This window comes from Colletotrichum chrysophilum (assembly GCF_026319265.1).
Source record: "Colletotrichum chrysophilum strain AFK26 chromosome Unknown scaffold_6, whole genome shotgun sequence".
Lineage (NCBI taxonomy): Eukaryota > Fungi > Ascomycota > Sordariomycetes > Glomerellales > Glomerellaceae > Colletotrichum > Colletotrichum chrysophilum.
This window is the reverse complement of record NW_026517293.1, coordinates 232,378-257,879: the sequence shown is the minus strand read 5'-3', so window position 1 is coordinate 257,879 and position 25,502 is coordinate 232,378. Positions and strand designations below refer to the sequence as shown.

Here is a 25,502-nt window from a genome sequence, read left to right as displayed (position 1 = left end):
GAGGATAGATCTTCACAATGCAATGTCCGGCGTGGGTCGTGAGCTGCAAGCGCAGCAACTTGGGTACAATATCCTGAATATGTCAGGATCCTATTAGCCATGTTTGAAATGGGCACATCAGAAGATAGCCTCGATACAAGCCCAGTGCAGAATCGGCCCACATCGGAAGCCTCATGTTTAGCTTTAGTCAAAATGACCCGAATAGACTTCGAAACTAGCATTCAGGACTCACCTTGTCCCCTTTATGGGTGTACGCAACACGCAAATGGATTGAAGTTTGAGTCAATACCATCGGAAAGTTTCGGTTGGCCCTATTAAGGTGAAGATCGCAGTGGAGAGGGCCCCAACGCCTTGGAACATTGCAAAGCATCAGTCCGCATCGAATCCAAAAACTGTCATCAAAACAAGATGGTTAATAGATTTCAGGCTTCCCAGAGAATGTCAGTCATGAGAACGGGCTCTGTAATAAAACGCACTGAACCAATTTGCATTTCGAAAGCGCCTGGAAACGGAAAAGGGGCATCGTTCCGAGTTTCTTGATTGCAGGTAAGGATGCGAGCTTCATGATGTGAGGCACTTAGTTGCTAAGGTGGAGGAAACCATACACCAGCAAGACCTTACGCATATCACACCATCGCTCGCCTTGGCCATTGTGATTGTATGATTCAGTGTCCAGTCATACTAATAACTTCATGTCCAAGCAGTCTTTGCAAAGCCCTCCCAACGACCAAAGGTTGCACAGTGAAACGTACTGTCCTGAGACCGACTTGAGACCTGGTGCATCGCCGCTTTTGGAAAGTACTTGTACATCTTGGTTCGATTTTTCGTATGATCTTCACATTGTGTTCTGGTTCTAAGACAAGGTTTTATATCAACCTGAGTTGTGTGGTGTGTGTGCCATTCCACGAAGCCGTAAGCCTTCTCTTACGTCTGCACACTAGCCGTGCATGAATATTTCCCAGCACAGGTGAAAGACCTATCCTATTATCCTCTCCTTCCAGACATCGAGTGGTCGGCCATGGTCATTTTCATGGCAGAAGGCGGAGATAATCAAGATGTTCGTAGAAGCCACTTGGTTTACATGTGTATTAGTCCAATGAGTGTGCCTTCCAGGGCATACGCTCCATCCGAAAGCTGTAAGCAACAACAAGTCTCAGTGCAACGAGTTCACCATCGTCGTAATGTTGGACAAGGGGTAATGTGGGAATTAAGAAGTGGGCTGTAAACTGCGTTTTGGACTTGCATGTGTTACTCGGGATGGATCTTAGCAACCTCATTCGTAAGCGAGGTCAAACAACAAGACCCAAGTGTTCAAATATAAATAGACCAATAAAGACTGCCTCAAATACCCCTCTTTTGCAGGTGTTCACGTTCATTAAATATAAGACTAAAGGCACTGCAACATACCTTTGATTCTCCCCTGAAACCTATTGATCAATTCTACACCTCAACATGCAGACCGCGTTCTTTCTGCTGTCAGGAGCCACTGTTGCTCTCGTAATGGGAGCCTCGATCACGATGCCACGTAACGACGGTTACAAGATTGATGACTTGGGCGACGGCATTTTCACTGCATCTTTCAGTGAAGGTGGTCTCGTTAATGTCACTCGAATCGACGACATCAAAGTTCCCGTCGTCACCGAATTCCTGCCTCGAATTGGGCCAACCCGCCGAGACATGCCAATCACGAGGTTTGGCTGCTACCGCGAATCCGTAAACCAAGGCGACTGGGAGAATGTCAGAACCAACTTCAAGAACTTTTGCGACGGCGGAGCTGTCATTCCTGGCGGTGGTCTTCAGTACGCCGTAAGTGGCAAGCAAGTCGCGTTTGCATGCTCGTGGGGAGGAAACAACCCATGTAGTGGTGGCGAGTTCGACGAATTCCTTGATTACATCAATAAAAATTGCGGGGGCTGGTATGGAGGCTGGGTGGACATGGACAGTTGGGCGAAGCAATATGGTATGCAGCAGAAGGGCGAGGCGATCTGCGGCAAGGCTGATCGCGTTCAATGGCCAAAGCTGTAAGCATTCATGTTTGGTGTAGCCTTCCAATATGGGAAGACAGACGACTTCTGACGGTGTCTCTCATTTTGTAAATTCACTTTAAGCTATGGGCGCCCAGGTGTATGAATTCAACATTCATTTCACCCAGCGGCGCTGAATTACCAATGTCAGTGTTTGTGCCACCAAGATTATCACCTCACCGATTCCGAGGAGAACTTTATCCGGCTGTCACACGTGATTATTTGTCCTGTGAAAAGATTGCTCTACTCAAGACCGACACCGAACATCGCGAGCTCCTCGCATCCCTTGTGGCTACAGGCCATCTCCACAAACGATCCCCGTTAATCTCTAAGAAACCAAGGAGGAGACCGATTACCGGCGGCTTGCGTTCTGTTAGGAGAGGAATATCCTTGGAAGAGGCCGTGTTAGGTTTCGTCATGTTGTCGATTAAATGTCTAGGCAAGGAAGAGCTTGGGGCTAGAAGTGTTCGTGACGTTGCCGTTGGCCACAAGAATGCCAACCATGCGACTTTCTTCCTTTTGGTCCAAATCACCTTAGTGAGCGTTTCCAGAGATGCTTGGCATTGGAAATGACAAGAACCCCCAGCCTGAAGCGAAAGCTTGTTTTGATAGCAAGCGCCATATCACGAACCACACACGGCAGGGGTCTCGGAGCTTTCCCGATATTTGCAGAGCTCATGGGCCCAACGGTCCGGATTACTGCTTTGGCCATCATTCATCTAATTGGCACATTGCAACATGCGATGGCGCAAATTACCCTGTCGCAGCGGTTCAATCTTTGGTTCCCATTTTCGTATCAACTGAAGTGATGGAGTCCGAGGTACGAGCAAACAAAACTTCACGATCTATATAAGAAGCCCTTTGCATGCTGTTGACCTAATGTTAGCAGCACACTCAGCAATCACTTTCCCATCCGCTCTTTTACTTCACACTCGTTTACTTGCCGCCATGAAGCTCTTGAACCTCGCCTTCTTGACTCTCGCCGCCGGCGGCGCCTTGGCCGCACCTGCGTCGGCAGAGCAGGTCGCCTCTGTGGGCCTGCGCTCCCGTTCCCCCGAGTTCTTCCAGGCTATCCACGACATGATTAACTCGACCGCTGAGGAGGATGGATTCAACATCGAGAAGCGTGGCACTACCACTCTCACCTCGAGCAAGGACGGCGTCAACGCCGGAGGGTTCTACTACTCGGTCTACAGCCCCAACGGCGCCACTGTCAAGTACACCAGCGACGACAACAGCGGCGCGTGGGGACTCGACTGGACTTGCAAGGCCGAGTTCCTGGCCGGCAAGGGTTACAGGTCTACTACCCCTCGGTAAGTGCTCAAACACTGGCATGTTCCGGTTCTTTCTTCAAAAGACTGATCACGCTGTACCACAGTTCTCTCACGTACTCCGGCTCTTTCAAGGCCAGCGGCGACTGGACCCTGGCAGCCTATGGCTGGACCACCAACCCCGTGACCGAGTGGTACGTTGTCGACGCCCACGGCTCCGGCACCCCTGGCAACGGCAAGCCAGTCGGCACAGTGACCAGCGACAGCGGTACATACGATGTTTACGACCTGTACTACTCCAACGTCCCCGAGATCTACGGTGCCACCTCGTTCCACCAGTACTGGTCTGTCCGCCGCGCTCAGCGCACCACCGGCGGTACGATCAATGTCGCTAAGCACTTCAGCGGCTGGAAGTCTCTTGGCCTCAAGCCTGGAGCTCCTGTGTTCCAGATGCTCACCCTTGAGGGCTTTTCTGGGAGTGGTTCTCTGTCTTTCAAGACTAGTTAAAGGGCTTGATCATTAAAACGCTTGCTGAGCGAATGCTGTTCACGAGTCCGAAGTCTCCTTGGTGAGCACTGCGTGTCACTGAGAGGCGTGTTCGTGTTTACGCGACATGACCCCATTTACTTCCTTTCACTTCGTACCTTGTTTATCGCGGGTTTTATTCGAGCAAATTCGTACATAAATCAATTAGACATTTTGCCTTTGGATTATCTATGACGCATTCTTTCTGTTGAACGCGCTGCTGAGTCTCTTGAGGCCAGGCCCGGTATCAGTTAAACCCGAACCATTTCTGTCTTTCTTACTATTTGTCACTGATTTTAGATCGCGAGTTCCAGAGTTTCTTCCAGCAGGGCAGTGATTTCTCATACGCCATCTTCTGTTCGTCAAAGCGATTGCCTGCCGTGGGCTACAACTTTGGAGCAGCAAACCTTACTTCTGTGTCGTTCCATTTTCCTCCTATCCATTCTATAGCAATATTTACGAGGACGTAGAGTGTACATACAGCTACCTTGGGAAACTTCTAGCAATTATCCAAAAAGAGCCTCGAAGCATCACACCATTGGCCGAAGCCGTATCGGCCCTGACCAGGCACGGGACACCACCACCTGTGTCGCACTCGGTATGGAGGGCAGAACATCCTCGGTCGATTAGGTCATTGCTGGGGGTCCCGGACTGTCTGTCGCCCAGTGAGCTATGAATATCCCAGCAACGGCGATAACCCCCCAAACTCAGCTGAAGTTGTCTCGGGAAGCATATCTAAACTCTTAGCAAAGCCGTTGCACCTAACCCACGTGCAGGCAGAAACGTTACCGACCGGCAGCCGGAAGATACGTATCTCCTCGCACTGTGAGGGTGTTCATACGTCGAGATCAGCCTCGCAAACTCAAACCAACGTTCCGTCCCGTCTGGCTTGGACTCACTCTATTGGAAAAAAGGCCTCTTCATTCCAGGTCTGAAGATGGACCGACTGGAGAGGGAAACCATTGCCTGTTTTTCATCGTGCCTCTCGCTCATTGGTGCAGAAGGTCATGCATGTTTCAGCCACCGACCGTTTCTTTCTGTGTTCCGCCAATGAAACAGGACGAACAATTCATGTTTCACATAGACGTTGGAACGGTTGTTCGATGCCGAGAAGAAGGAAAAGACGAAAGAGATGTTTACCTGAGGGCTTCTGATACAGAGATCATCAGCATCGATCCAGAACAACATCGTTCCTTGTTCATTTGTGTGCACCCTCCAAGCTGCCCTGCCATGACTCGGCCGTCTGCTCCTCCGTTACTCAGCCCCCCGACAACGTGCCACGCCACTTTCACATCCTCCAGCTGAACGAGGAAAACGAACGGTGTTAGTGCAGGTCGCGCAAGCGCAATGTCGAGGTGTGTTACGGGTCTGGTCTCTCCCCGTGACTGTAGAAGAGAACAGTCGATAGTTTGAATGAAATCTCAGGTTTGTTCTCGTGCCCTGCTGGAAATTCCGCAAAGTTATATCGTGGCACCTAAAATGGACTTCACTCAATCATCGGCTGCGGACGCCCGGCCGTGTGGGTTCTCCGCACGTCTCCGGAACTGACTCCGGACTCCTCCCAACACATCTCCGTGACGTCCGTGGCGCGACCCAAATCCTGCAGCCGCTCGACCCCCCACGAAGGTTTTCCCCTTACAGCACAATCGTTCTCGCTGCTGCGGCGAAGCACTGCTGCACTTGGGGGGAGGGGATCAGTCTGTTTTTCCTTCCGAAGGGCCTCGAATAAGCAACCCGTTCCTCCTTCTGGGCGCCTCTGTCAAGTCGCGCCCCCCGTGCCCTGCGCACCACCACTCTCTCGCCCACCCACATACCCATCCCTGCAACGGCTCTTCCCAACTTTCCGTCGTGCATCTCTCTCGCATTCACTCACACAGCTGCTGCTACTGCTGCTGCTGCTGCCTTTCCTCTCACGATCGGCGCTGAGATCATCCGAGGATGCGGTCCATGCGCCGAGACAGCACAAACGACAGGACCTTGGCGGACTGTGCGGCTGCGTCTTCCTTGAAACCAAACACCGTCCATCCAGCTGTCAACGCCCAGCAGGCCGCACGCCGGTCCCAGTAGCAGAGAGTGACAGTGACGGAGAGAGGCGGAAAGGGCTCTCTGTCTGTCTGCTAGCCTCCAAGAAGCTCTCGAGCTCATTTTTGCGTCGATTGGCGTTTCGCCGACATTGCCAAGATGCGTCCGTCCAGGTCTGCCCGTTCCGACGCGCTGTCCACCTCGGTCTTCCCTTTTCTTCGAGCTTCCCCATCGTTTGTTTTCCCTTGACCGTTGGCGTCTTTTTGTTTCCAACTTCTGTTCTAGACCAAAATAGTTGTGCCTCTATTTTTCTTTCCTTTGAGTGTGTGGGTACCTTTCTCTTTTCCATTACTCCCCCTTGCAGAGGGAAGCCTTGTCCACACCACCAACATTCGACAGGCGAAACCATCCTGATCGGAATCATGGCTACCGCCAACGAATCTCTCTACTCTCAATCATGGGGTCCTCTCGACACCCTCCAGGCCATCCCGGGCCCGCTCGAGAAGCCGGTGCCGTACTTCATCACAGCATTCCTCCTCTTCATCTTCTACTTCTCCGTCCAGCAGGAGAAGCCGTCGATCGCGTCAAATGCGCCGATGCTGGCACCGAAGCCCAGGTGGGATTTCACAGGATTGAAGGTCAAATATGATTTCGCCGTCTTTGGCCGCGCCGTCATGATTTGGAGGGCGAGGCAGAAGCCCGACGAGCCGTACCAGGTCAACACCGAGACTGGCGAGTTGACGATCCTGCCGCCGATTCCGTACGCCAACGAGATTCGCAACCACGACGACCTCAGCTTCGACCGTGTGCTCGACAAGGTTGGTCTTTCCGGAGAAGAGGAGTTTTTGGAGATGGGAATGCTCACATTCTGGTGTAGAATTTCCATGCATACCTCCCCGGTTTCGAGCCGCTGAGGGAGAAGAACCCGTACAAGCCGGCGCTGAAGCACGTCATCCGAACGAGACTCACCCAGTTCCTCGGTAAGACAGACATCTCACGTCCGCAAAGACCTGGGCTAACTTTGAGACCAGCCAAGTTGACGGTCCCGATGACTGATGAGACAACAAAGGCCCTCAACGACATCGTCGGCGATGACCAAGGTATGTTGTAGCACGTTTTGATGCACAGCGTTCACACAGCCCTGACTCGGAAAACAGAATGGAAGCCCCTCGTCGTCAAGCAAAACATGGTCAAGATCGTCGCCCGCGTCTCAACCCGCATCTTCGGCGGCGAGGAGCTCGCCCGCAACGACAAGTGGCTCAAGATCACCTCCGAGTACGCGCGCACCGCCTTCTTCGCGTCCGAGCTGCTGCGCATCTTCCCCAAGTCCATCCGCTTTGTCGTCCACCAGCTCAACCCCTTCAGCTGGAAGCTGCAGGGCCAGATGAACGACGCGCGCCGCATCATCAACCCCATCGTGGCGAAGCGCCGCCAGGCCAAGAAGGCCGCCGAGGACGCCGGCGAGGACGAGCCCGAGTACAACGACTGTCTCGAGTGGTGCGAGGAGGCGTCCGAGGAGCCCATCGCCGACCCTGCCGTCCCGATGCTTGGGCTTTCGTTTGCCGCTATTCACACCACCGCCGATGTTGTTACGCAGTCCATGATTGATCTTGCCCGCAACCCCGAGTACTTCGACGTTCTCCGCAAGGAGATCGGCGATGTGATCCGCACCGATGGATGGAACAAGATGGGCCTGTACAAGATGAAGGTTCTTGATTCGTTCCTCAAGGAGGTCCAGCGCATCAACCCCATCAGCATGGGTGAGTTCATCTCCGATCTCTTGTTACATGACTTGCGCTAACACTGTGTACAGCCGCCATGCACCGCGAAGCCACCAAGCCCGTCACCCTCTCTAACGGCCTCGAGCTCCCCGTTGGCGCGCGCATCACCGTCAGCTGCCAGCAAATGTGGAGCTCGCAAGTCTACCCGGATCCCCAGCGCTTCGACGCCTACCGCTACCTCCGCCTGCGCGAGAGGCTCGGAGCCGGCAACGACGGCGCCGCCCATTTCGTGTCCACATCGCCCGAGCATCTCGGTTTCGGCCACGGCCAGGTAAGTTGCTTCTCTAGTAACTCATCTCGCATTGCAAATGGCTAACATACATCAGCACGCTTGCCCCGGCCGCTTCTTCGCCGCCAACGAGATCAAGATTATCCTCTGCCACCTCATCATGAAGTACGACTGGCGCCTGACGGGCGGTGACTACAAGCCGAAGACAACAACCTTCGGCCTGACCAATGAGACCGACGCCAAGGCGACGGTCGAGATCCGGCGGAGGATGATTGACGTGAGCCCCAAGGCGTAAACGGAAACGCTGTGAAAATGGACAGCAAGAGTGAGTGGCTCTGTGCGCTGTAGCTGATGCAAACACTCGGACATATGGCATTTTTCGTGGGAAATTGTTTGCAGCATCGGGGGAAGGGGTTGGGAGATGCATGTTCAGGTTGTTTCTGGCGGGAGGGGGGCGATGTGTAATCTGGAAAGGTCGGACGATGGTCATAGCAATGAGCCACTCAGATTGGAGCTCGTCGGCGTTCATTAGATTCATTATTTTTTTTTTTTTTGTAAACACAACTTAGGTCATCTTCAGCTCCAGATGAAATAGCAATATGGCTGCGATTTGTGACGAGTTGTTTTGAAATGCAGCCCTCCACTTGCGACAGAAAAGGCTCTCATGTTGTGATTTGGTGTGTCACACATGTGCTTGATCAAGCTTTGTTGAGGGCACATGCTTCGTCTGATCCACAGGCCGCGATTACTAGACACCACGTTGCGCCGCAGGTCACGTACTGGCTCTGCTTCACCGGCGGTTGTGGTCAATCCCGCGCACGGGAAATATCTTCAAGGAGCTCTGACAGATTGAAGAAGCGTTGCGGCCTTCTGTGCAGAGAAGCATGCTCGGGTGGCGATGATGTAGAGCGTTGGCTGGCTTTGGCCCGTTGGCCCGTTTTCGCTCATCCAACGACGACGTTATTTGTAATGAACAGGAAATGATGGTCCAATAGATGATCGGACACAAACGTCTTGGTCTGGGCTCTCTGCCGTGTGTCCTCCAACAAATCGGAGGATATCGACTGCTGGTTTGACGAGACTTAGCGCACGGTAATGAACGCTCATCAACATAGCTGACCGGCGTGGGTGAACAGCTACCGTAAAGATCACATCATGTCTCGGTGAATGATCCCGGAACGCCGAAGATGTCCGGCACAATTGACTCGGTGCCGCCCCCGGGTTCAAGAAACACATCGAACATCGCCGGGATCCCCGCCCGGTCCACACCGCAGTCCACCAGCCAGCGGAGACAAGCCGGATCTGATTTCTAATACGTGCGTCATAAATCCAGGCCCGGCGACAACGATTTCTCACGAAAGAAGGCTGTTCCTCACAAACGTTTCGCAACACTCTCACTCATCTCACATCACCAGCAACCAAGATGGCCCCTACCGAAGTCCAGCGCTGGCAAACCCGCCAAGATGGCCTCGCCAACCTCTTCCGCGCAACAGCCCCCCTCCCCTCCCCGGGGCCCAACGAGGTGCTCGTCAAGATCAACGCCGTCAGCTTCAACTACCGCGACACCGAGGTCGCCATGGGGCTCTACAGCCACCACAAGACAATCAACCCCGAAGCCACGGAGCCGCTCGTCCCGGCGTCCGACATGTGCGGCTCCATCGCCGCCGTGGGCCCGGACGTGAGCGGCTGGACCGTCGGCGACCGCGTCGTGTCCATCTTCAACCAGACGCACCTCGCGGGCCAGATCAAGGCCGCCGACATGAAGTCTGGGCTGGGGTTCCCGTTGGAGGGCGTGCTGCAGACGTACCGCGTGTTCCCCGCGACGGGCCTGGTGCGCGCGCCGAAGCATCTCAGCGACGAGGAGGCGGCGTGTCTGCCGATTGCGGCGGTGACGGCGTGGATGGCGATTAACCAGTTCCGACCGCAGGGACAGCCGGGAGGTGAGGGGGAGGTGGTGGTGTGTCAGGGGACTGGGGGCGTTGCTATCTCCGGGTTGCAGATTGCCAAGGCGGCCGGGGCGAAAGGTATGTTTATAATGTCATGAGATTGTGAGAAGAGGCTGATTTTGATGATTCAAGTCCTCATCACGTCCTCCTCGGACGCGAAGCTCGAAAAGGCCAAGGCCCTCGGCGCGGACTACACGGTCAACTACCGCACGCAGCCCAACTGGGACGAGACAGTCAACTCCGTCACGAACGGCGAGGGCGCGGACATCATCCTCGAGACGGGCGGGGCCAAGACGCTGCGGCGGTCGTTCGAGGCGATCGGGTTCGGCGGGACGATCGCGTGCATCGGGTACCTCTCGGGCAAGGTGGACTCGGAGGAGGACCGGACCAACGTCAACCTGCTGGCGCTGCGCAAGACGGTGACTCTCAAGGGCCTGATCAACGGCCCGCGGGAGCGGTTCGAGGAGATGGTGGCGTTCTACGAGGACAAGGGCATCAAGCCGGTTGTCGACCGCGTGTTTGCGTTTGGGGAGGCGGACGAGGCGTTGCGGTACCTGTACAGCGGCGGCCACTTTGGCAAGGTCGTGGTCAAGGTGCAAGAGTAAGATGACCTGGGTTATGTCGCATTAACGGAATGAAACCGTGGTTGATGAGTTTGTTGTTCGATGTGACCATGTGAAATATGCTTACAGATTGTGAAGATGGCGAGAGTGTCATGCCACTGGGACCAAGCCGAGGCATGTCCGGGGTCCTCGGACGATGAAAGGTTCCCCGCACAATGAAGAAACGCGAAAAGACATGGGGAAATTTGGGGGAGAACAGGGACCCTGAACTGACTCGATGCAGCATGGAACACCTTTGGCCCCTGCAGCTCGCCGTTTTTAGCTGCGTTTTCCCAGATTCCGGATGCCAGAGCTTCTTCTTTTGTTCGGCCGACCGAGAGCTGTCATGGAGAGCCTCTGCTTCCTGATCATCCACCATCTTCACAAGCACATCGCCTGTCAGATGCAACAACAGGGAAGTACCCATCGTTGCTCCTCGTATTAATAAAAGGCATCCCTCTATGCCGTAGATAACAGGAAGAGAGGAATAAACTCCCCGAGCTCCCCACGCGCCGGAACAGACGGCGTCGCAGATCGGCCTTCCGCGGACCTCCCTCCCCTGCGCCTCGTACCTCATCTCACCTTTCTCACATTTCTCGCCTCTTTTCGCCGCCCGCGACGCCAAGCGCCCGGATCCTCCAAAAGCAGCCAGACGCCAGTCTCGCTGTCTGCACTTGCTTTCTGGTCAATCCGTCGTCTCCTCTTCCCCGCACTCTCTCCAACCCATCCATCCATCCCACCACAACCTCCACCAGAGCACCATCGCGGCACAGCGTCACTCGGTGCTGACAGCTCAATCCAGCTCGACGGCCGAAGAGAGCCAAGACCCGTCAGACGGATAATTCGACCACGGGTCAGCAGCAGCAATAAGACAGACACACAACCCACCGCCACCTCTCCACAACCAGCCGCGATGGCACCCGTCATGTCCCTCCTCTCCTCCTCCCTCCCGCAAACACCGTCCCAAACCCTCGCAGCGCTCGCCGGCCTGGGCGCCTCCGCCTGGCTCCTCAAGCTCATCGTCCGCCACATCCTCCTCCGCTCCCCGGCGCGGCCCTCCTCCAAGTCTCCGTCCTCCGCCGGCCCCCACTTCGCCGCAATGTCCCCCGACACCCAGCGCGCCCTCCAGGACCGCCCCGTCCTCATCGTCGGCGGCGGCCTCGCCGGCCTCGTCGCCGCCTTCGAGCTCTCCGAGCGCGGCGTCCCCACCATCATCCTCGACCAGGAGAACGACGCCAACCTCGGCGGCCAGGCCTTCTGGTCCCTCGGCGGCATCTTCTGCGTCGACTCCACCGAGCAGCGCCGCATGGGCATCAAGGACTCCCGCGAGCTCGCCATGCGCGACTGGTTCGGCTCCGCCCAGTTCGACCGCGAGACCGAGGACACCTGGCCGCGCCGCTGGGCCGAGGCCTTCGTCAACTTCGCCGCCGACGAGATGGAGGCCTACGTCAAGGCCCGCGGCATGGGCTTCCTCTTCAACGTCGGCTGGGCCGAGCGCGGCTGCGGCCAGGCCGAGGGCCACGGCAACTCCGTCCCGCGCTTCCACGTCACATGGGGCACCGGTCCGGAGGTCGTCCGCGTCTTCGCCGAGCCCGTGAAGCGCGCGGCCAAGGACGGCATCATGCAGTTCCGCTTCCGCCACCGCGTTGACGAGATCATCACCGACGAGGCCACCGGCCGCGCCATCGGCGTCCGCGGCAAGGTCCTCGCGCCCGACAACTCCCCCCGCGGCGTCAAATCCTCGCGCGAGGTCGTTGGCGACTTTGAGATATTTGGCTCCGCGGTCGCCGTCACCTCAGGCGGGATTGGGGGCAACGTCGACGCCGTGAAAGCCGCGTGGCCCGTCGACCGGCTCGGGCCCAAGGTGCCGGAGACCTTCGTCGTCGGCGTGCCGGCGCACGTCGACGGGCGGATGATTGGCATCGCGGAGCAGGTCGGCGCGAACGTGATCAACCGCGACCGCATGTGGCACTACACGGAGGGCCTGCAGAACTGGGACCCGATCTGGCCGGCGCACGGGATCCGCGTGCTGCCGGCGCCGAGCTCGCTGTGGCTCGACGCGACGGGCAAGCGGCTGCCACCCTTCCTCTTCCCGGGTACCGACACGCTCGCGACGCTGAAGCACATCTGCGCGACGGGGTACGACTACAGCTGGTTCATCCTGGACCAGAGCATCATCGCGCGCGAGTTTGCGCTGTCGGGCTCGGAGCAGAACCCAGACGTGACGGGGAAGAGCGTGTGGAAGCTGCTGACGCGGGTGTTTGGCAAGAAGGGCACGGTGCCGGTGCAGAACTTCCAGAAGCACGGCAAGGACTTTGTGGTGCGGGACAACCTGCCGGAGCTGGTGCAGGGCATGAACGAGCTGCAGCGCGAGCGCGGCGGGCCGGTGCTGGACCTCGACGACATCCGCGAGACGATCGAGCTGCGCGACGGGCAGTTTGACAACGCGTACTCCAAGGACGCGCAGGCGATGCTGATCAACAACGGGAGGACATACTGGGCGGACAAGAGGAGCCGCATCGCGGTGCCGCACAAGCTGCTCGACAAGGCCCACGGCCCGCTCATTGCGGTGCGGATGAACCTGCTCACGCGCAAGACGCTGGGCGGCATCGAGACGAACCTGGAGAGCAACGTCATGAAGGCCAATGGGGAGAAGTTCCCTGGCTTGTACGCGGCGGGTGAAGCTGCTGGGTTCGGCGGTGGTGGTGTGCATGGGTACAACAGCTTGGAGGGAACCTTCTTGGGCGGCTGCATCTTCTCGGGGAGGGCGGCTGGACGAGGGATCGCGGATGAGCTTCTTGGGCCTGCAGAGGCTAAAGGCGCACGGTCAAAGATGTAGACTTTTTCGATGATCAAGATAAAGATTGCGAGGCGGTCGGGATGGGCCCTGTATTTTAATAGCGACACAACGGTTTCTGCCTTGGCAGCAAAATTTCCACAATGCCGTGAAGCTGCGTATCTTTTGACTGATTCTCATTACTATCAACACTGAATCATCACAGGTCATTACTCTTTCAAGAAAGCCGACGTCCGTACGCGCTCGAGCTTCACTTCTGTCGTCACGCGGATCTGCCCTTGCCGCGCCCAGTCGCCGCTGACCATCTCGTCCGATTTGCGCACCTCGACCGTCGTGCCGGAGGGGGACTGCATGCCGGCGTACCCGCGCTCTTCGTCTCCGGTCACACTCTCCGCGTCGGCGGCCTGCTTTCGCGACCGCGCCGTGAGCTCGACCTCATCGTCGCCGCGGCGAGGGTGGGAGTGCTTCGAGGTCGTGACCTTGGACATGGAGTTGCTGGCCTGCGAGAGCGTCTTGCGCACCATGGACTTGAGCCATGGCGGCGTGTAGTGCGAGATCATGGGCCGGAGGTGCGGTAGGCAGGCCGCGATGATGTAGGTTCCCGTCTCGATGATGCTCCAGCCGACGAGTGCGACGGATGCCCCTGGTCATGGTCAGCGTTTCTGTCTGCGGGGGTTGTTGAGTGAGAGGGCGAACGTACATGTGCGGTCTGTGAAGGCGGCGGTGCCAAAGAAGGTGACTGCTCGAATAATTGACGCGACAACACCGCTGCGTCTATGTCAGTCAAAGTTCATCCGAGGGTCCAGAACGACTCACAAACTGCCAACCATGAAGATTCCGACCAACGCTATCCTCTTATGCGTGGGGAGTTTCAAACTCCAAATAGTCTTCATGGGAAGTGCCATGATGAAGAAGTCCAACACGAAGCCCGGGATGCTCTGCGCGTGGAAGAATGCCTGCACGTCGATGCACTTCCCGCCGGGAATGGTCCGATCCCACCAAAATGGCAGCGGCGTGCACTGGAAACACGCCGTGAGGATGAAGGACAAGCTGGTCGCCGCGAGCGTCGCCAAGAGGATGTACGCAGTCGTCCGCATTCCGCCCTTCCAGTTGAACACGCGCAGGTACAGGCACACGATTCCCATCTTCGGCAGAGCCACGGACGCGAAGTAGACAATCTCGAAGGCCAGAATGCACTTGGCCCAGCCGACCAGGAGTGCCGGGTGAAACTCTTCGACGAATTCAACATGTCGTCCAACACCGCCCACCCGAACCATAACTGAAAAAACCCACGAGTTAGTCCAAGCGATACTTTCCCCATCGCCCCATCACACGACGGTCCCCGGAAAACTTTACCTATGCCCACCGCACACATGCCCAGGTCGACGATGTACGCCGCCACGAGAAAGTAGTCGTCCACGCCATACCCGCCCGCTGTGAACCGTTTCGCGTACAGTCGCAGGCCGAGAAACAGCGTCGTGAGGATAGCGAAGGCGATGGAGATACCGATAAGCGTGTCGCCTGAGTCTTCGGCGAGGTATGCGGCCGTGACGTTGTGTGTTGCACCCTCGCCCTTGGCGGCTAAGACGAGGCCAGCGTCCATGGTCGTGAGGTTGGTTGCTGTGCTGGTAGGCAAGCTAAGCCGATCCACGGCCAAGACACGAGCTGGGCATCAATACCAAGCCTTTTTCTGTTTCTTTTCCGTCTGGGCAGGAAACAAAGGCCCAGGAGGAAACAGGATATTAATATCGCGAGCCGCGGCGGCAGCCCTATCTTGGCGCGGGCCCCCTCTTTCTTTTTAACGTCCCGACTTGGCACACGTCCTGGAGGAGGGATGGCTCCATTCGTGATAACAGGGGCGAAGAGAGAGGCTTCGCGAGTTATTGTCCGGGGGGCTGAACATTAAGATCTCCTTCTGCATGATCGGACCATGGCCAAGAATGCCATGGACCAACAGCGCAAGCCTATAATTGCCCTGTTTTTGCGACCCCTTTTTTTCTCCCTCCGCGAGGCGCTGGCGTTGTGTAATGGGTTCCACCACCGCGACATCCCCGTCGACGGAGCAGAACTCCTCGGCGACTGAATTTGCCGTGCGCTCCTTTGTCAGGCGCTAGGTTCGTTAGCCACCATCGGTTGAACCAGTGAGACAACGTGATGGGCAGTACCATGGTTGAGTGAGTGATGAGGGGGCGGGGGGCCTTTTTGGTCCAGCTCGCATGAAACGTCACGTTCTAGAATGATCGTGGAAGGAGAGTTTGAGATGCGCATGGGTTTGCCCTGTCGTCATGCCATGGAGCCAAAGATCGGACGCCGGGCTTGAGTTCCTATTCGTTGGGGGCGAGACTGACTCGCGACTGTTGCAATAAGTAGACTACCCACATCCCTTCTTCTGCATCCCACCATCCAGGAATTAAGCCGCAACTCTAGGCAGATATTCCTGGGGTCCTTTGGCTGCTGTCTGCCGAAAACGAAGGATGCATTTCTGAATCGTGGCGATGAGACGCGGGCAATGGGGAGGCGGTATGCGGTCATGACATGCTGGGCAGAAGCTTCAGGCCCTGCACTGCTGCTGAGTCGGTCTCGACCGGCGGGATAACAGCCACCATCTGATGGCCTTGCGTTGGAATAAACACTTCAAAGTTCTTGGACGTTTCCCTCCGTCATGTATGGACCCTGTCGGCAGCAAACACCTTGGCTAGGCCTCGTCTCCCCAGGGAATCCTCAACCGTGGATGGCAATCAGTGGCGGCGTGGCACCTACGATGACTCGTCCTGTAAGCTTCCGTCAGTCATGAGACTCTGCGAACAACTGTCCCATACGCCTCCCTGCCTGCTCGCAGCGGAGACGGACGCAGCCGCAAGGAGGGAAAAGGCAGGATTCATGCTCCATCAAGTGATGTTGATGTTGGCATGGTCTGCGGGAGAAAAGAAAGCGTATGCTCCAGTGCTCCACGGCGATCCGTCGGCTTCTGGATACTCCTGCGAGGGGCAGTGGGTCACGGGCGATCCCCGATCTCGGTCATATTTCCCTGTTGTGCCGGATGCTACGCTGCTGAAGATGCAATCGTTATGCTTCCGACGCGTCAACCTCCTTGAAGAATTTCAAATGGCCCCTGACTGGGCGGCATTGAGTTGAAGGATTCTGTGCTATTCGTTGGCGTGTTTTCGTCTGCTAAATCATGTTCGTCTCTAGTGCAGAGGCTGTGTTCCCGGGGTGCTGGCGAATGTCTGTTCGAGAGCACCCCTACACATGATTAGGCTGTTCCACAACAATCGTGATCGACCCTGCGATCTTGCCCCCAAGGCTGGAATAATTGCTGAGATTGGCTCAAACCCCGGCTTCACGCGCCGTGTCGTCTATTGCCTGAGGTTTGCTCGTTGGGGCTTTGCAGTTGTTGTTGGCAACGGGTCATAAAGCCTCGGCTGTAAATATCGCCAGTACAACTGTGCCTCTTCTGGAGTCGTTTCAGAGCGTCATGGAAATGCCTAACTCCACCGAATGCCCGACCAGGTCATCCCGCACCACGATCTCAAAGACCCCGGCGCTCATTGCAGCCGGTAAATGGCTCTAGACATGGGTGCTAGAAGTTCAAAAGTTCCTTTCGTTGCGACCCTTCAATGTTGTCGCCTTCGACGGCAGTCACCGGGGACGGTTCTCACATCTTGCCTTGCACACGGTGGACATAATGACCACGTCGTCGTCTTCGACGTCTTCGATGTTCGCGAGTTCGCCGCATCTTGTGATACCGTCTTGTGCTTCATTCTAGGTCAGGAGCATCCCTCTGTGTTCGCAACGTCTTTTCAATGCCTTGACGAGCCCGTCGGGAGGACGTGCGTTCCGGCCGAGGATTGGATGCACTCGACGATGCAAGTCGCCGGGAGGCCACAGGACGGCAACTGAATTGTTCCCCGCTAATATTGGCCCATCCCGGCTGCCTAGTCATAGGTTCGATCGGGACTGCGGGAGACGGAGCACGAGGTGTTCGCAGCTCCTAGCATGCGCATGCGTGGCATCGTCGGCCCCTGGTCTTTGCGACCATTGTGAGACCGGACACCCAACTGAACGGTAACGCCGTCCCGTGGCCAGCAATGCTAAACTTGCTCTTGAAGATATTCGGAATCCCAGATTCGAGCTCGTGGCTTTCGCCGACAGTGATGTGTGATTTGAGGACTTGCCTAGACCGAGCGGCAGAAAGGTTCTGATACGCTCGCCAGCGGGAACAACAGGAGGTAAGGCCATGCAAGAGAACATGCAGTCCAGCGTAGGTCGTTGGTGTGAGCATGGGTAACCTTGGTAGTGACTCCTATCCTGAATCCTGACCGAAGGTTGACTGGCTTCGTGTTAGCAAGGCCATCAGCTTCGGCAGGTAGAGGGATAACTCACACCAATAATCTTCTGGTCGCACTCGAGAAGACGCATCTTTTCTGGCGTTTCTTTCTGTCCTGCGTAGCTTGGTGTTCTCTTGGTTGGATGGGAAAACTTTGAGGACTGCGCACTCTGCAATGGTGACCGCGATCGTTTTGTTCATCGTCGTCCTTCAGGAAAGTTTCTACCTATGATGCAGCTGCTCCCAGTATCAATCGACATCAGAGACCAGAAGGTGCATCTTGGAGCGAGCGGGCGAGCGGGAGCTCCTAGGAGCAAAGGCGTCGATGGGAGGCATGGCTGCGACGGGAATCCAGCTCCTTGTGGCCTGTCGAAACGAGTGGAGTTGCGGAATTGAGAGGCTGCTGGTAGTTGAGAGATGGCAGTCGACAGCATTAAGACGTTCTTGTTTGGGATTCGAGACTCTGCCGTTGAAAATAATGCAAGGGGGTTGTTGGTCGAGAGGAGGGGGAGGAGGAAATCGCGAGACGATACCTATTATCGGCGTTTGCGCCTTATCGCCGATGGTAATCAGATAAGCATCGTGCACGAGCCACCATCTTTCCCTCGGGAAACCTCGCAGCTTCACCTCGGGAAACTCAGCTCCGCCATCAGCGATGCTCCAGATAAGGCAACATGTTGACCAAGTCCACGGCCAACCCGTTTACTTTGGCCATAATGCCTAACTTCATCATTTTTCAAGCCTTTTTGACAGCCTGAATCATGTCGAACGAGGCTGGCGAAGTTCCTTTTCCCTCGGAGCGCCCCTACCGTTCCCACCTCCGGCCGGCATGTTTGGCCTGTCGGAAGCGCAAGTCCCGGTGTAACGTGGATCGCACCGGCACGAGTTGTCTTACATGTCGTGCCCACGGCACATCCTGCGAGTTTCCCCCAGCTCCAGCCACCGGGACCTCGCCGCGGCCGAAGAGCGCATGGAGGACCGCTCAAGCCCGCAAGTCGAGCGACCTGGGCCACCGCGCCTTGTCTCCTCCGCCACAGACGACGTTTTCCTCGGAGACCACTCTTGTCTCTCAGCTCAGCACACTGCCGTTGCCGACTGTACCGCCTCCGGCTCCAGGTGTATCACGGTCGCCGGACGGTGCTTTGGCTCCGAGCTCCCCGCGTGATCGACACTACGTGGAGCCCATCGCCGGGGGCGGCGAGGATGAGGCACACATTGTCGGACCGGCGGATATCGAGGACACTCAGATCCTGTCAACGTACCTTTCCAATGATTCATCTGTACTCAATCGAGGCATTCGAACGAGGATATCCGGCACGAGCCCACGTCAAGAACCTGGCGGCAGCGGTCGCAAGCCTGTCGTCTTCACCACTGTTCGAAAGCAACCTCTTGGCGTCCCGAATGACCGGACGCCTGCTTTCTTGAAATGCCAAGTCATTGAAAAGCTCTTGGAGCCCCTGCTGCCAGATGTGATTGAGTTGTAAGTAATCACCAGCAGTCAAAACACAGGACTCCGCTCTGACCAGTCGTTCCAGATTCTTTGAGAAGCCCAATAGATGCTTCCCCTTGCTAGACAGACGGTCATTCGAGAAGCGCTACGCTGAGGACAGGAATCATATCGCCCCGGCTCTCCTATCGTGTCTGTATGCTCACACAATGACATACTGGGCCCAGTCGCCGACTCTCATCGAACACCACCGCCCCGACACCAGGTTCATCTGGAATCAAGCCAACGACGCCCTTTACTCCGAGATCCATCTGTCACCCGGCATCTCAACACTTCTCAGCATTCTCCTCAATATCTCTGGAAGACCTTTGACCTCAATCATAGGCAATGGCCTACAATTGGGATCAGCCATTTCCTTGGCCCACTCACTCGGCTTGAACCGAGACCCGTCCGACTGGGACATTCCTGAATCAGAGAAGCTGTTACGGACAAAGATTTGGTGGGCCATCTTTGTGTACGACAAGTGGTGAGTCGTCTTGATCTGAGGCAACATTCTTTCTGACAATACGCAGGTCGAGTCTTGCGTACGGCACACCCCCACAGCTCCGAAGTGGTCAACATGATGTATCTCTCCCGACAGTGGACCAGCTCTGTGGACCAGCTGCCAGCACCCTCGATCTCAACGCCGCTTCGGTTTACCTCGCCTTCGTTTCTCTGGCACAGTTCCTCGACAAATACCTAGAGCGCATATACGATCTCGAAAAGACATTTACCAGTGGCCCATGGGATCTCGAGGTCCTGTTGACAAAGTGGGAAGACTCTCTCGACAACCCTCTGCGGAGACGAATTATCCGTGGCGGCGACAGCCTTGACATGCCCGGGTCAGCCAACCTCCGTCTCGCATACCTCTATATCAAGCTCCTCCTCCGAAAATGGGAGCTCGACGCAGAGAAAGCCGCCAACGCTGACCACACCTCCTCGATACCGATGCGCTGCTACCTCGAAGTCCGTCGCGCGGCCGAAGAGATTGTGCTCTTGGTTCAGGAGTTGAAGGAGCCGCAGCTGGGTGATTACTGGCTTCCGCTGATGACGTTCGCCTTCACGTCGACGACAAAGTTCCTGCTTCGCTGCGCGCTCGAGACAGAGAACACCGTCAGCGGTCTGGCCCAAAGCATGTCCTTGAAGCTGGCGCGCGACCTGATGTCCGCGCTGCAGACGCACCGACAAAGGGCCTGGGATCTCGGCGATCTTTGCATCGCGCAGTACTCTGAGGTTATCGAGAAGCTTGCTTCATCGACTGCGACCGCGAGCATTGCTGAGCAGCCCGTCGACATGCCTGAGCTTCAGGAGTTCGTGTCCACGAGTGTTCCGGATATTGACGAGTTGTTTCCGAGTTTGTGGGACATGTTCAGCACTGCGTGAGATCGGCATTGGGCACTACATCATGCACAGGGCCTTCGAACCCGTCCCTCGACGATTGGCCAGGTAGAGCACCATAGACAGCCACATGGTTGGAGGCGTGCCGCGGTCCAGTACAGGGCAGAGCTGTTGTCACCGAGCCATGAGCTAATCCGTCAGTGAAAAGGAGGTAAGCATGAGCATCGCGCCTGTCATACAGTACCGCCCACACACGCAATACAAATCAGCTAACTTTTCGCAGGCGCCAAAATTGCGTCCTTCGCGCACTACAAGAGTCGACAACTACCCTCATGTGAAGCCCATCACAGGGCCTGCTCGACACCGTAGGAGACACGTCTTCCGCTACCAAAACGAAGTTCACCTCAGAATCATTACGATCATCTTCGTCTCCCGCTCATCAGCCATCGAATGCCATCAAGCGCAGCTTCAGGCTGTGTCGCCAGCCGTGCCTTCCTCGCCGAGTAACTACCGCGATAAGCATGTACCGTTTAAGGGAGAGCAAGCGACCGACCGTTGCGTACTGCCGAACGAAGTTCCCCGCGGATGTTTCGTCGAGTCGACGAGTACGTCGCAGACCTCATTCACAGCGGTGGCAGCTACGGTGTCAAAGTCTACGATAACATCGTCGACCTGTCGTTTCGTCTAATCGCTTCTGGAAGGCTTCACCCACCATCATTTACGAGGATAAATTGTTCCGGAAAATGGCGACCGTCGTGTTGACGCCATTGAGCCCAGGAAACAGGCTCGCTGCGCCTACTTGTCACCAGACGATGCGACGACGGTGGCTTTGCTCTTCTACAGATGTGTCCCAGACAGCACAAATCCGACGAATTTTATGAGAAAGAATCCAGGTCGCTAGATAGTGATGGTACATGGAAAGCCTTAGTAAACTTCGCAGTATGAGGTAGAAGAATCTGCGGATGACTGATGAGGCTGTAGTAGCAAGCAGCGTAGATCTACCAAAATAAATTGCATCACAACTTCCCGATCGCGACTTCCTCACAGAACATGGTCTCAAAGGGCAACAAAGCGGCGAGACAAGAAGGCAGCAGAACAAACACATTCACAAAATCATGAACAGAAAGCATCCACAGTCACAAAGCATCACAAAGGTGGTCAAGAAGTGTATGTCAGAGTGATCTCATTGTGTCTTTGCAGCCTCAGCTGCAGAATCTCGTATGCCTAATCCCAAAGCCAAACCCATGCTGCATGTCCAGCCCTTCCAAGAGGGTGCCAAGTGTTTCCCATCCCCAAGAAAGAAGAAAAGTGAAAGAAAGACCAAAGCCCATGTGTTCCAGCCCTCCGCGCAACGCCAAAAGCCAAATCCGGGGTATTGTTACCAAATCCTTGCGTTTCCCAATGTTCCTTGCCCTATCCTTGAAAACACCTGCCAAATTGAGAAAGTTCCCAAATACCAGACCATGCTTGTGTGAAAAAAAAGCTTAGACGCCAACGGTGGTGACGGGGACTTCGACGACCTGGGTGACGGTGACGTACTCAATGTCGACGTCAACGTCGGCGGTGGAGGTAGTCTGGGGAAGCTTCTTGCGGGTGTGGAGGACGGTGCTGTACGACTGCACCTGAGTGGGGGTGAAGGTGGGCTCCTCGGGGCGGATGGTGGTCAGGACGGGGATGGGGAGACCAGTGGGCCAGTTCTCAGTGGGCCAGGAGTAGGAGTAGGTGGAAGTGGAAGTGGTGTCGGTGACAGTGGGGATCGAGGTAGTAGTGAGCTTGCGGCGGGTGCCGTTGGCCTCGATGGCGGGAGCGCCAGCGACGAGGTTGGCCATGGTGGCGGTGAAGGCGAGGATGGCGGTGGCAGTGAAACCCTAGAGAGATTGTGAGATTGTGTGAAGAGGTGAGAATGGAGAGTGGGATAAAAACTTACGTTCATCTTGACTGGTTGTGAAGGGGGTTTGGCTTGGTTGAAGGGTGAAGTTGTGAAAGGTTGAAGTGGTGATGGTTGTTTTTTGTGGTAGTGGTTGAAGGAAGTGGTTGTTGTGGTGTGTGAAAGAGAAAGGTGAAAGGTTTGTGTGTGGGTGAGAAGGAAGAAGAGAAAGGTTAGAGGATGCGTCGTCTGAGAGAGAGGGTATAGGTCGAAGGGCGGCAGGGCGGAGGGCTGGGCAGGATTTCGTCTCGCTTGTCTTCGGTTCAGCTTCTTTTTTGTTTTGATTCAATTCAGTTTTGTGCGCGGACTAGCGTGGTGATCAAGAAAGAGAAGGAAGGAAGTAAGTCGGGTGACCTCTTGTTAGATTCAGAGAGTCGGTGGGTGGTGGTGGTTCAGGCAGCAAAGGGCGGGTGGGTGAAAGGCAGCATGGCTGAGCTGCTGCTGAAAGACATCACCACGGTTACACTGACGTCACATCTCTCGCTTAATAATGGCTCCTGCCTCACAATCTGATCCACTGAGTGGTGGGAAAAGTTCTTCTTGGGAAGAGGAACTCAGTATATTCCATCTATGGCAGTAAGTCCATGGCGATAAACATTGCCTTGACTACTTCTCATCCTTTAAGTTTGGCCTTCGCTGCGGTGTAGAACGGACGGAAAATTGCATGACGAATGATTCGATTTCTCTCCCATCTGCTGCTCCTTCTCAGGTTGCGATAGTTTATATCACCCAATACATATTAAGCCGGTGATAGCCTGTCCAACTTTTTCCAGAGAGAAAATTCTCCTCCTCTTGCCTTTTGCATTGCCATCATGGACGTGGCTATGGCTTGAGATATTGCAATTGCTTCACGAAAGAATGTCACCAGGATTGTTGCCACTTGCTGGAGAGAATTCAAGGCGGTTTCAACGTCAAGTCTGCTCACTCACCTTCGGCTTTTTGATTCACGTACATTACCTTGATTACATGAAGCTACTACCCATGCGCCCTACGATGTGCTCTGTGAAAAGCATGAGAGGGCCACTCACCGATTCCCTCCCCATTACTCTATGCCAACAATCCATTCATACGCTTCAAATATGGCATGTATTTCATGTCTTCCATGACATTTTCTTCCAAAAGAGCCATCCACTCCGGCAGGGGTGGTGCTGTTTCCCACCACGGTGGCTGGTGTCGGAACCATTCTTGCTCCCACTTGCGCATATCCCACCGGCCATGCTGCATGACTATGTCCTCGACATCGCAAGCAATGCCGGTATCGAAGTTGCAGTGCACAGGGAACGATTCTTTCCCAATGTTGCTGAAGCCCTGCGGAAAGTCCTCGAAGAAATATCCCCAGAACCCTTTTCGTAAACTTGGAAATCTCTGATGCTGGTGGACATCGGTGTTTGTGTAATGTCCGTCCCTGATAACAGATTCGCCCTTCTTCTCAAACCATGTGATTTCAGGTAGCAACTTTTTCTTCAAAGACATATCCCAGGCCAGCTGCCAGGCAACATCTCGCTGAACGATACACTGGAACATCTCGGAGCACAGCGTCGGGGCAGGGTCTCCGTCTAGAAGGAGGGAGAAGGATTTCGCGGGCATGCCAGCAGGGACCAGCGCCATGGCTTCTACAATCCAAGACGCTACGTTGCCTGTGATTTGGTCCGAGTTGAGAAAGGCAGGAGTAGGTCGATCTTTGAGCACACATCGCCGTTCTGGATCAAGGTAGTTGACGTCTTCTTGGAAGATGTTCCTCCATAGCGAAACACGTCGTTCGATTCGGAGAAGAGGGTATTCCTGACAGAAAGGTATGAGGCCTCGGGCATGGCACTCCGGGTTCGAAACAGCTTCATTCTTCTCGTCGAGGATGATTTTCCGGAGGTGGGTGCGGTTCTCGTGGGGGATGGCTTCCAAAAAGTAGATGGCCGCCGCAGCAGCCGAGAAGCGGTAGATCGAGCGATCGGCTTCCAAACAAACGCGATGACTCTGGTACACGGGTAGCTCTGATTCTAGCCTGCGCATCTGCGTATCGGATGGTATCGTCCAGGGCTCGATAGTGCTGTATACAATGGAAAAAGGATTCCATACACGTCGATCCGGCGTCCTTTCAACGACCTCGGGCCAGTAATTGCGCACGGCATCTTGGAATTTGCTATCGCAGGTTGACGACTTCTGGAGGACGTCCTTGACGAACTCGCGGTAGACCGAAGGAGCTTCGCCGTAGGGTCCGCGGCGTTCCATGGCCAACAGCGTGGCCTCAAGTGACGACCGACGCCCTTTTCGCTTCAGGCGGTCCAGCAAAGGCAGAAGTCGCGGATATGCCGTTGCCATCTCAGAGTAAACGGCGTCCAGGATGCAGTACCCCACGGTTTGAAGCATTGCCAACCTTGTGCGATCCAAGGCGTCCTTCTTCCTCTGGAAGCTGCCGGCGAGCCAGCCGAGTGACTCTTCGGAGATGGGCGAGAAAGTGATGGTATTCAGGCGCAAGGAAAGACCGCCGCGGTCCATCTCTTCCGCGACGCGCTTGCAGGTGTAGACGAGGGACAGGTGGATGCGGTCTCCTTTTGCTCCTTTCAGCTTTCCTCGGATGAAGCTCTCAGTGTCGCAAACGTAGCCGCCATCGATGCTGACATAGAATGCTGAGGGCCCGAAGCTCGCGAGGAAGCACAAACAGACTGACGGGTCGCATCGTTTTGGTGGGTTGATGAGGTGATGTGAAGCGAAAGGAACCGATGCCTAGGCAGAGACTCAATCGGGACGGGCGGAGACTTTGTATGAGCCAGATACATAGTCAGCCATCCAGCCACAACCACATTGATGACTTTCTCTGAGTTTTATCAGGCCAACCCAAGGTTTTCGGGGTGGCTCCATCGGCTGATAGACTTCGTGGAAATGAGGCCCCTCATCCGGGTGCTTTGAGGCCAAACCTAAAGATAATGCCTGAGCCACGTTCCCCACAGCCACACTTTCAGCCGCCTGCAGTTAGCGCCACGCTGTGGCACACCGGGGAACTTGTGGCTGACGGACTTTGGGGTTCCGGCACGGAACTGGAACGTTGAGAGGGGTCTCAATGAAATCGCGACAGTCCTTTGCTCACCTATTCTTCTCATTCTTCTGAATTTTATACAACGAAAAATTACTTGTGCAAGCTGCTCAAATAGCCCAGGCTTGCTTCTTTGGATACAGTCACATAGGTATTTTGAAGAAAGACTTCTCAATGGGTCGCTCATTCTATGGTCACC

The 25,502-nt window shown here is 55.5% G+C and overlaps 9 protein-coding genes across 9 annotated transcripts; 6 read left to right on the top strand and 3 right to left on the bottom strand.

Moving 5' to 3' along the window:
• Positions 1–1,452: 1,452 nt before the first annotated feature.
• COL26b_001390 (uncharacterized protein) lies at positions 1,453–2,025 on the top strand (the record flags this gene model as incomplete). The annotated part of the gene is made up of 1 exon (XM_053174341.1): positions 1,453–2,025. One exon carries the CDS (start codon positions 1,453–1,455, stop codon positions 2,023–2,025), a length of 573 nt encoding a protein of 190 aa, XP_053041651.1.
• Positions 2,026–2,972: 947 nt separating this feature from the next.
• On the top strand, positions 2,973–3,802 carry COL26b_001389 (uncharacterized protein; the record flags this gene model as incomplete). Its single annotated transcript, XM_053174340.1, has 2 exons — positions 2,973–3,337; positions 3,403–3,802. 2 exons carry the CDS (start codon positions 2,973–2,975, stop codon positions 3,800–3,802), a joined length of 765 nt encoding a protein of 254 aa, XP_053041650.1.
• Positions 3,803–6,264: 2,462 nt separating this feature from the next.
• Positions 6,265–8,147, top strand: COL26b_001388 (uncharacterized protein; the record flags this gene model as incomplete). The annotated part of the gene is made up of 6 exons (XM_053174339.1): positions 6,265–6,660; positions 6,720–6,822; positions 6,874–6,942; positions 7,000–7,602; positions 7,656–7,894; positions 7,950–8,147. The coding sequence occupies 6 exons, from the start codon at positions 6,265–6,267 to the stop codon at positions 8,145–8,147; spliced, it is 1,608 nt and encodes a 535-aa protein (XP_053041649.1).
• A 1,128-nt stretch (positions 8,148–9,275) lies between these two features.
• On the top strand, positions 9,276–10,403 carry COL26b_001387 (uncharacterized protein; the record flags this gene model as incomplete). Its single annotated transcript, XM_053174338.1, has 2 exons — positions 9,276–9,876; positions 9,931–10,403. The coding sequence occupies 2 exons, from the start codon at positions 9,276–9,278 to the stop codon at positions 10,401–10,403; spliced, it is 1,074 nt and encodes a 357-aa protein (XP_053041648.1).
• Positions 10,404–11,313: 910 nt separating this feature from the next.
• COL26b_001386 (uncharacterized protein) lies at positions 11,314–13,239 on the top strand (the record flags this gene model as incomplete). Its single annotated transcript, XM_053174337.1, has 1 exon — positions 11,314–13,239. One exon carries the CDS (start codon positions 11,314–11,316, stop codon positions 13,237–13,239), a length of 1,926 nt encoding a protein of 641 aa, XP_053041647.1.
• A 167-nt stretch (positions 13,240–13,406) lies between these two features.
• Positions 13,407–14,800, bottom strand: COL26b_001385 (uncharacterized protein; the record flags this gene model as incomplete). The annotated part of the gene is made up of 4 exons (XM_053174336.1): positions 13,407–13,840; positions 13,898–13,965; positions 14,014–14,476; positions 14,554–14,800. 4 exons carry the CDS (start codon positions 14,798–14,800, stop codon positions 13,407–13,409), a joined length of 1,212 nt encoding a protein of 403 aa, XP_053041646.1.
• Positions 14,801–18,285: 3,485 nt separating this feature from the next.
• COL26b_001384 (uncharacterized protein) lies at positions 18,286–20,393 on the top strand (the record flags this gene model as incomplete). Its single annotated transcript, XM_053174335.1, has 3 exons — positions 18,286–19,004; positions 19,060–19,497; positions 19,544–20,393. The coding sequence occupies 3 exons, from the start codon at positions 18,286–18,288 to the stop codon at positions 20,391–20,393; spliced, it is 2,007 nt and encodes a 668-aa protein (XP_053041645.1).
• Positions 20,394–21,832: 1,439 nt separating this feature from the next.
• On the bottom strand, positions 21,833–22,281 carry COL26b_001383 (uncharacterized protein; the record flags this gene model as incomplete). Its single annotated transcript, XM_053174334.1, has 2 exons — positions 21,833–22,216; positions 22,276–22,281. 2 exons carry the CDS (start codon positions 22,279–22,281, stop codon positions 21,833–21,835), a joined length of 390 nt encoding a protein of 129 aa, XP_053041644.1.
• Positions 22,282–23,322: 1,041 nt separating this feature from the next.
• COL26b_001382 (uncharacterized protein) lies at positions 23,323–24,949 on the bottom strand (the record flags this gene model as incomplete). The annotated part of the gene is made up of 2 exons (XM_053174333.1): positions 23,323–24,886; positions 24,933–24,949. 2 exons carry the CDS (start codon positions 24,947–24,949, stop codon positions 23,323–23,325), a joined length of 1,581 nt encoding a protein of 526 aa, XP_053041643.1.
• Positions 24,950–25,502: the final 553 nt, after the last annotated feature.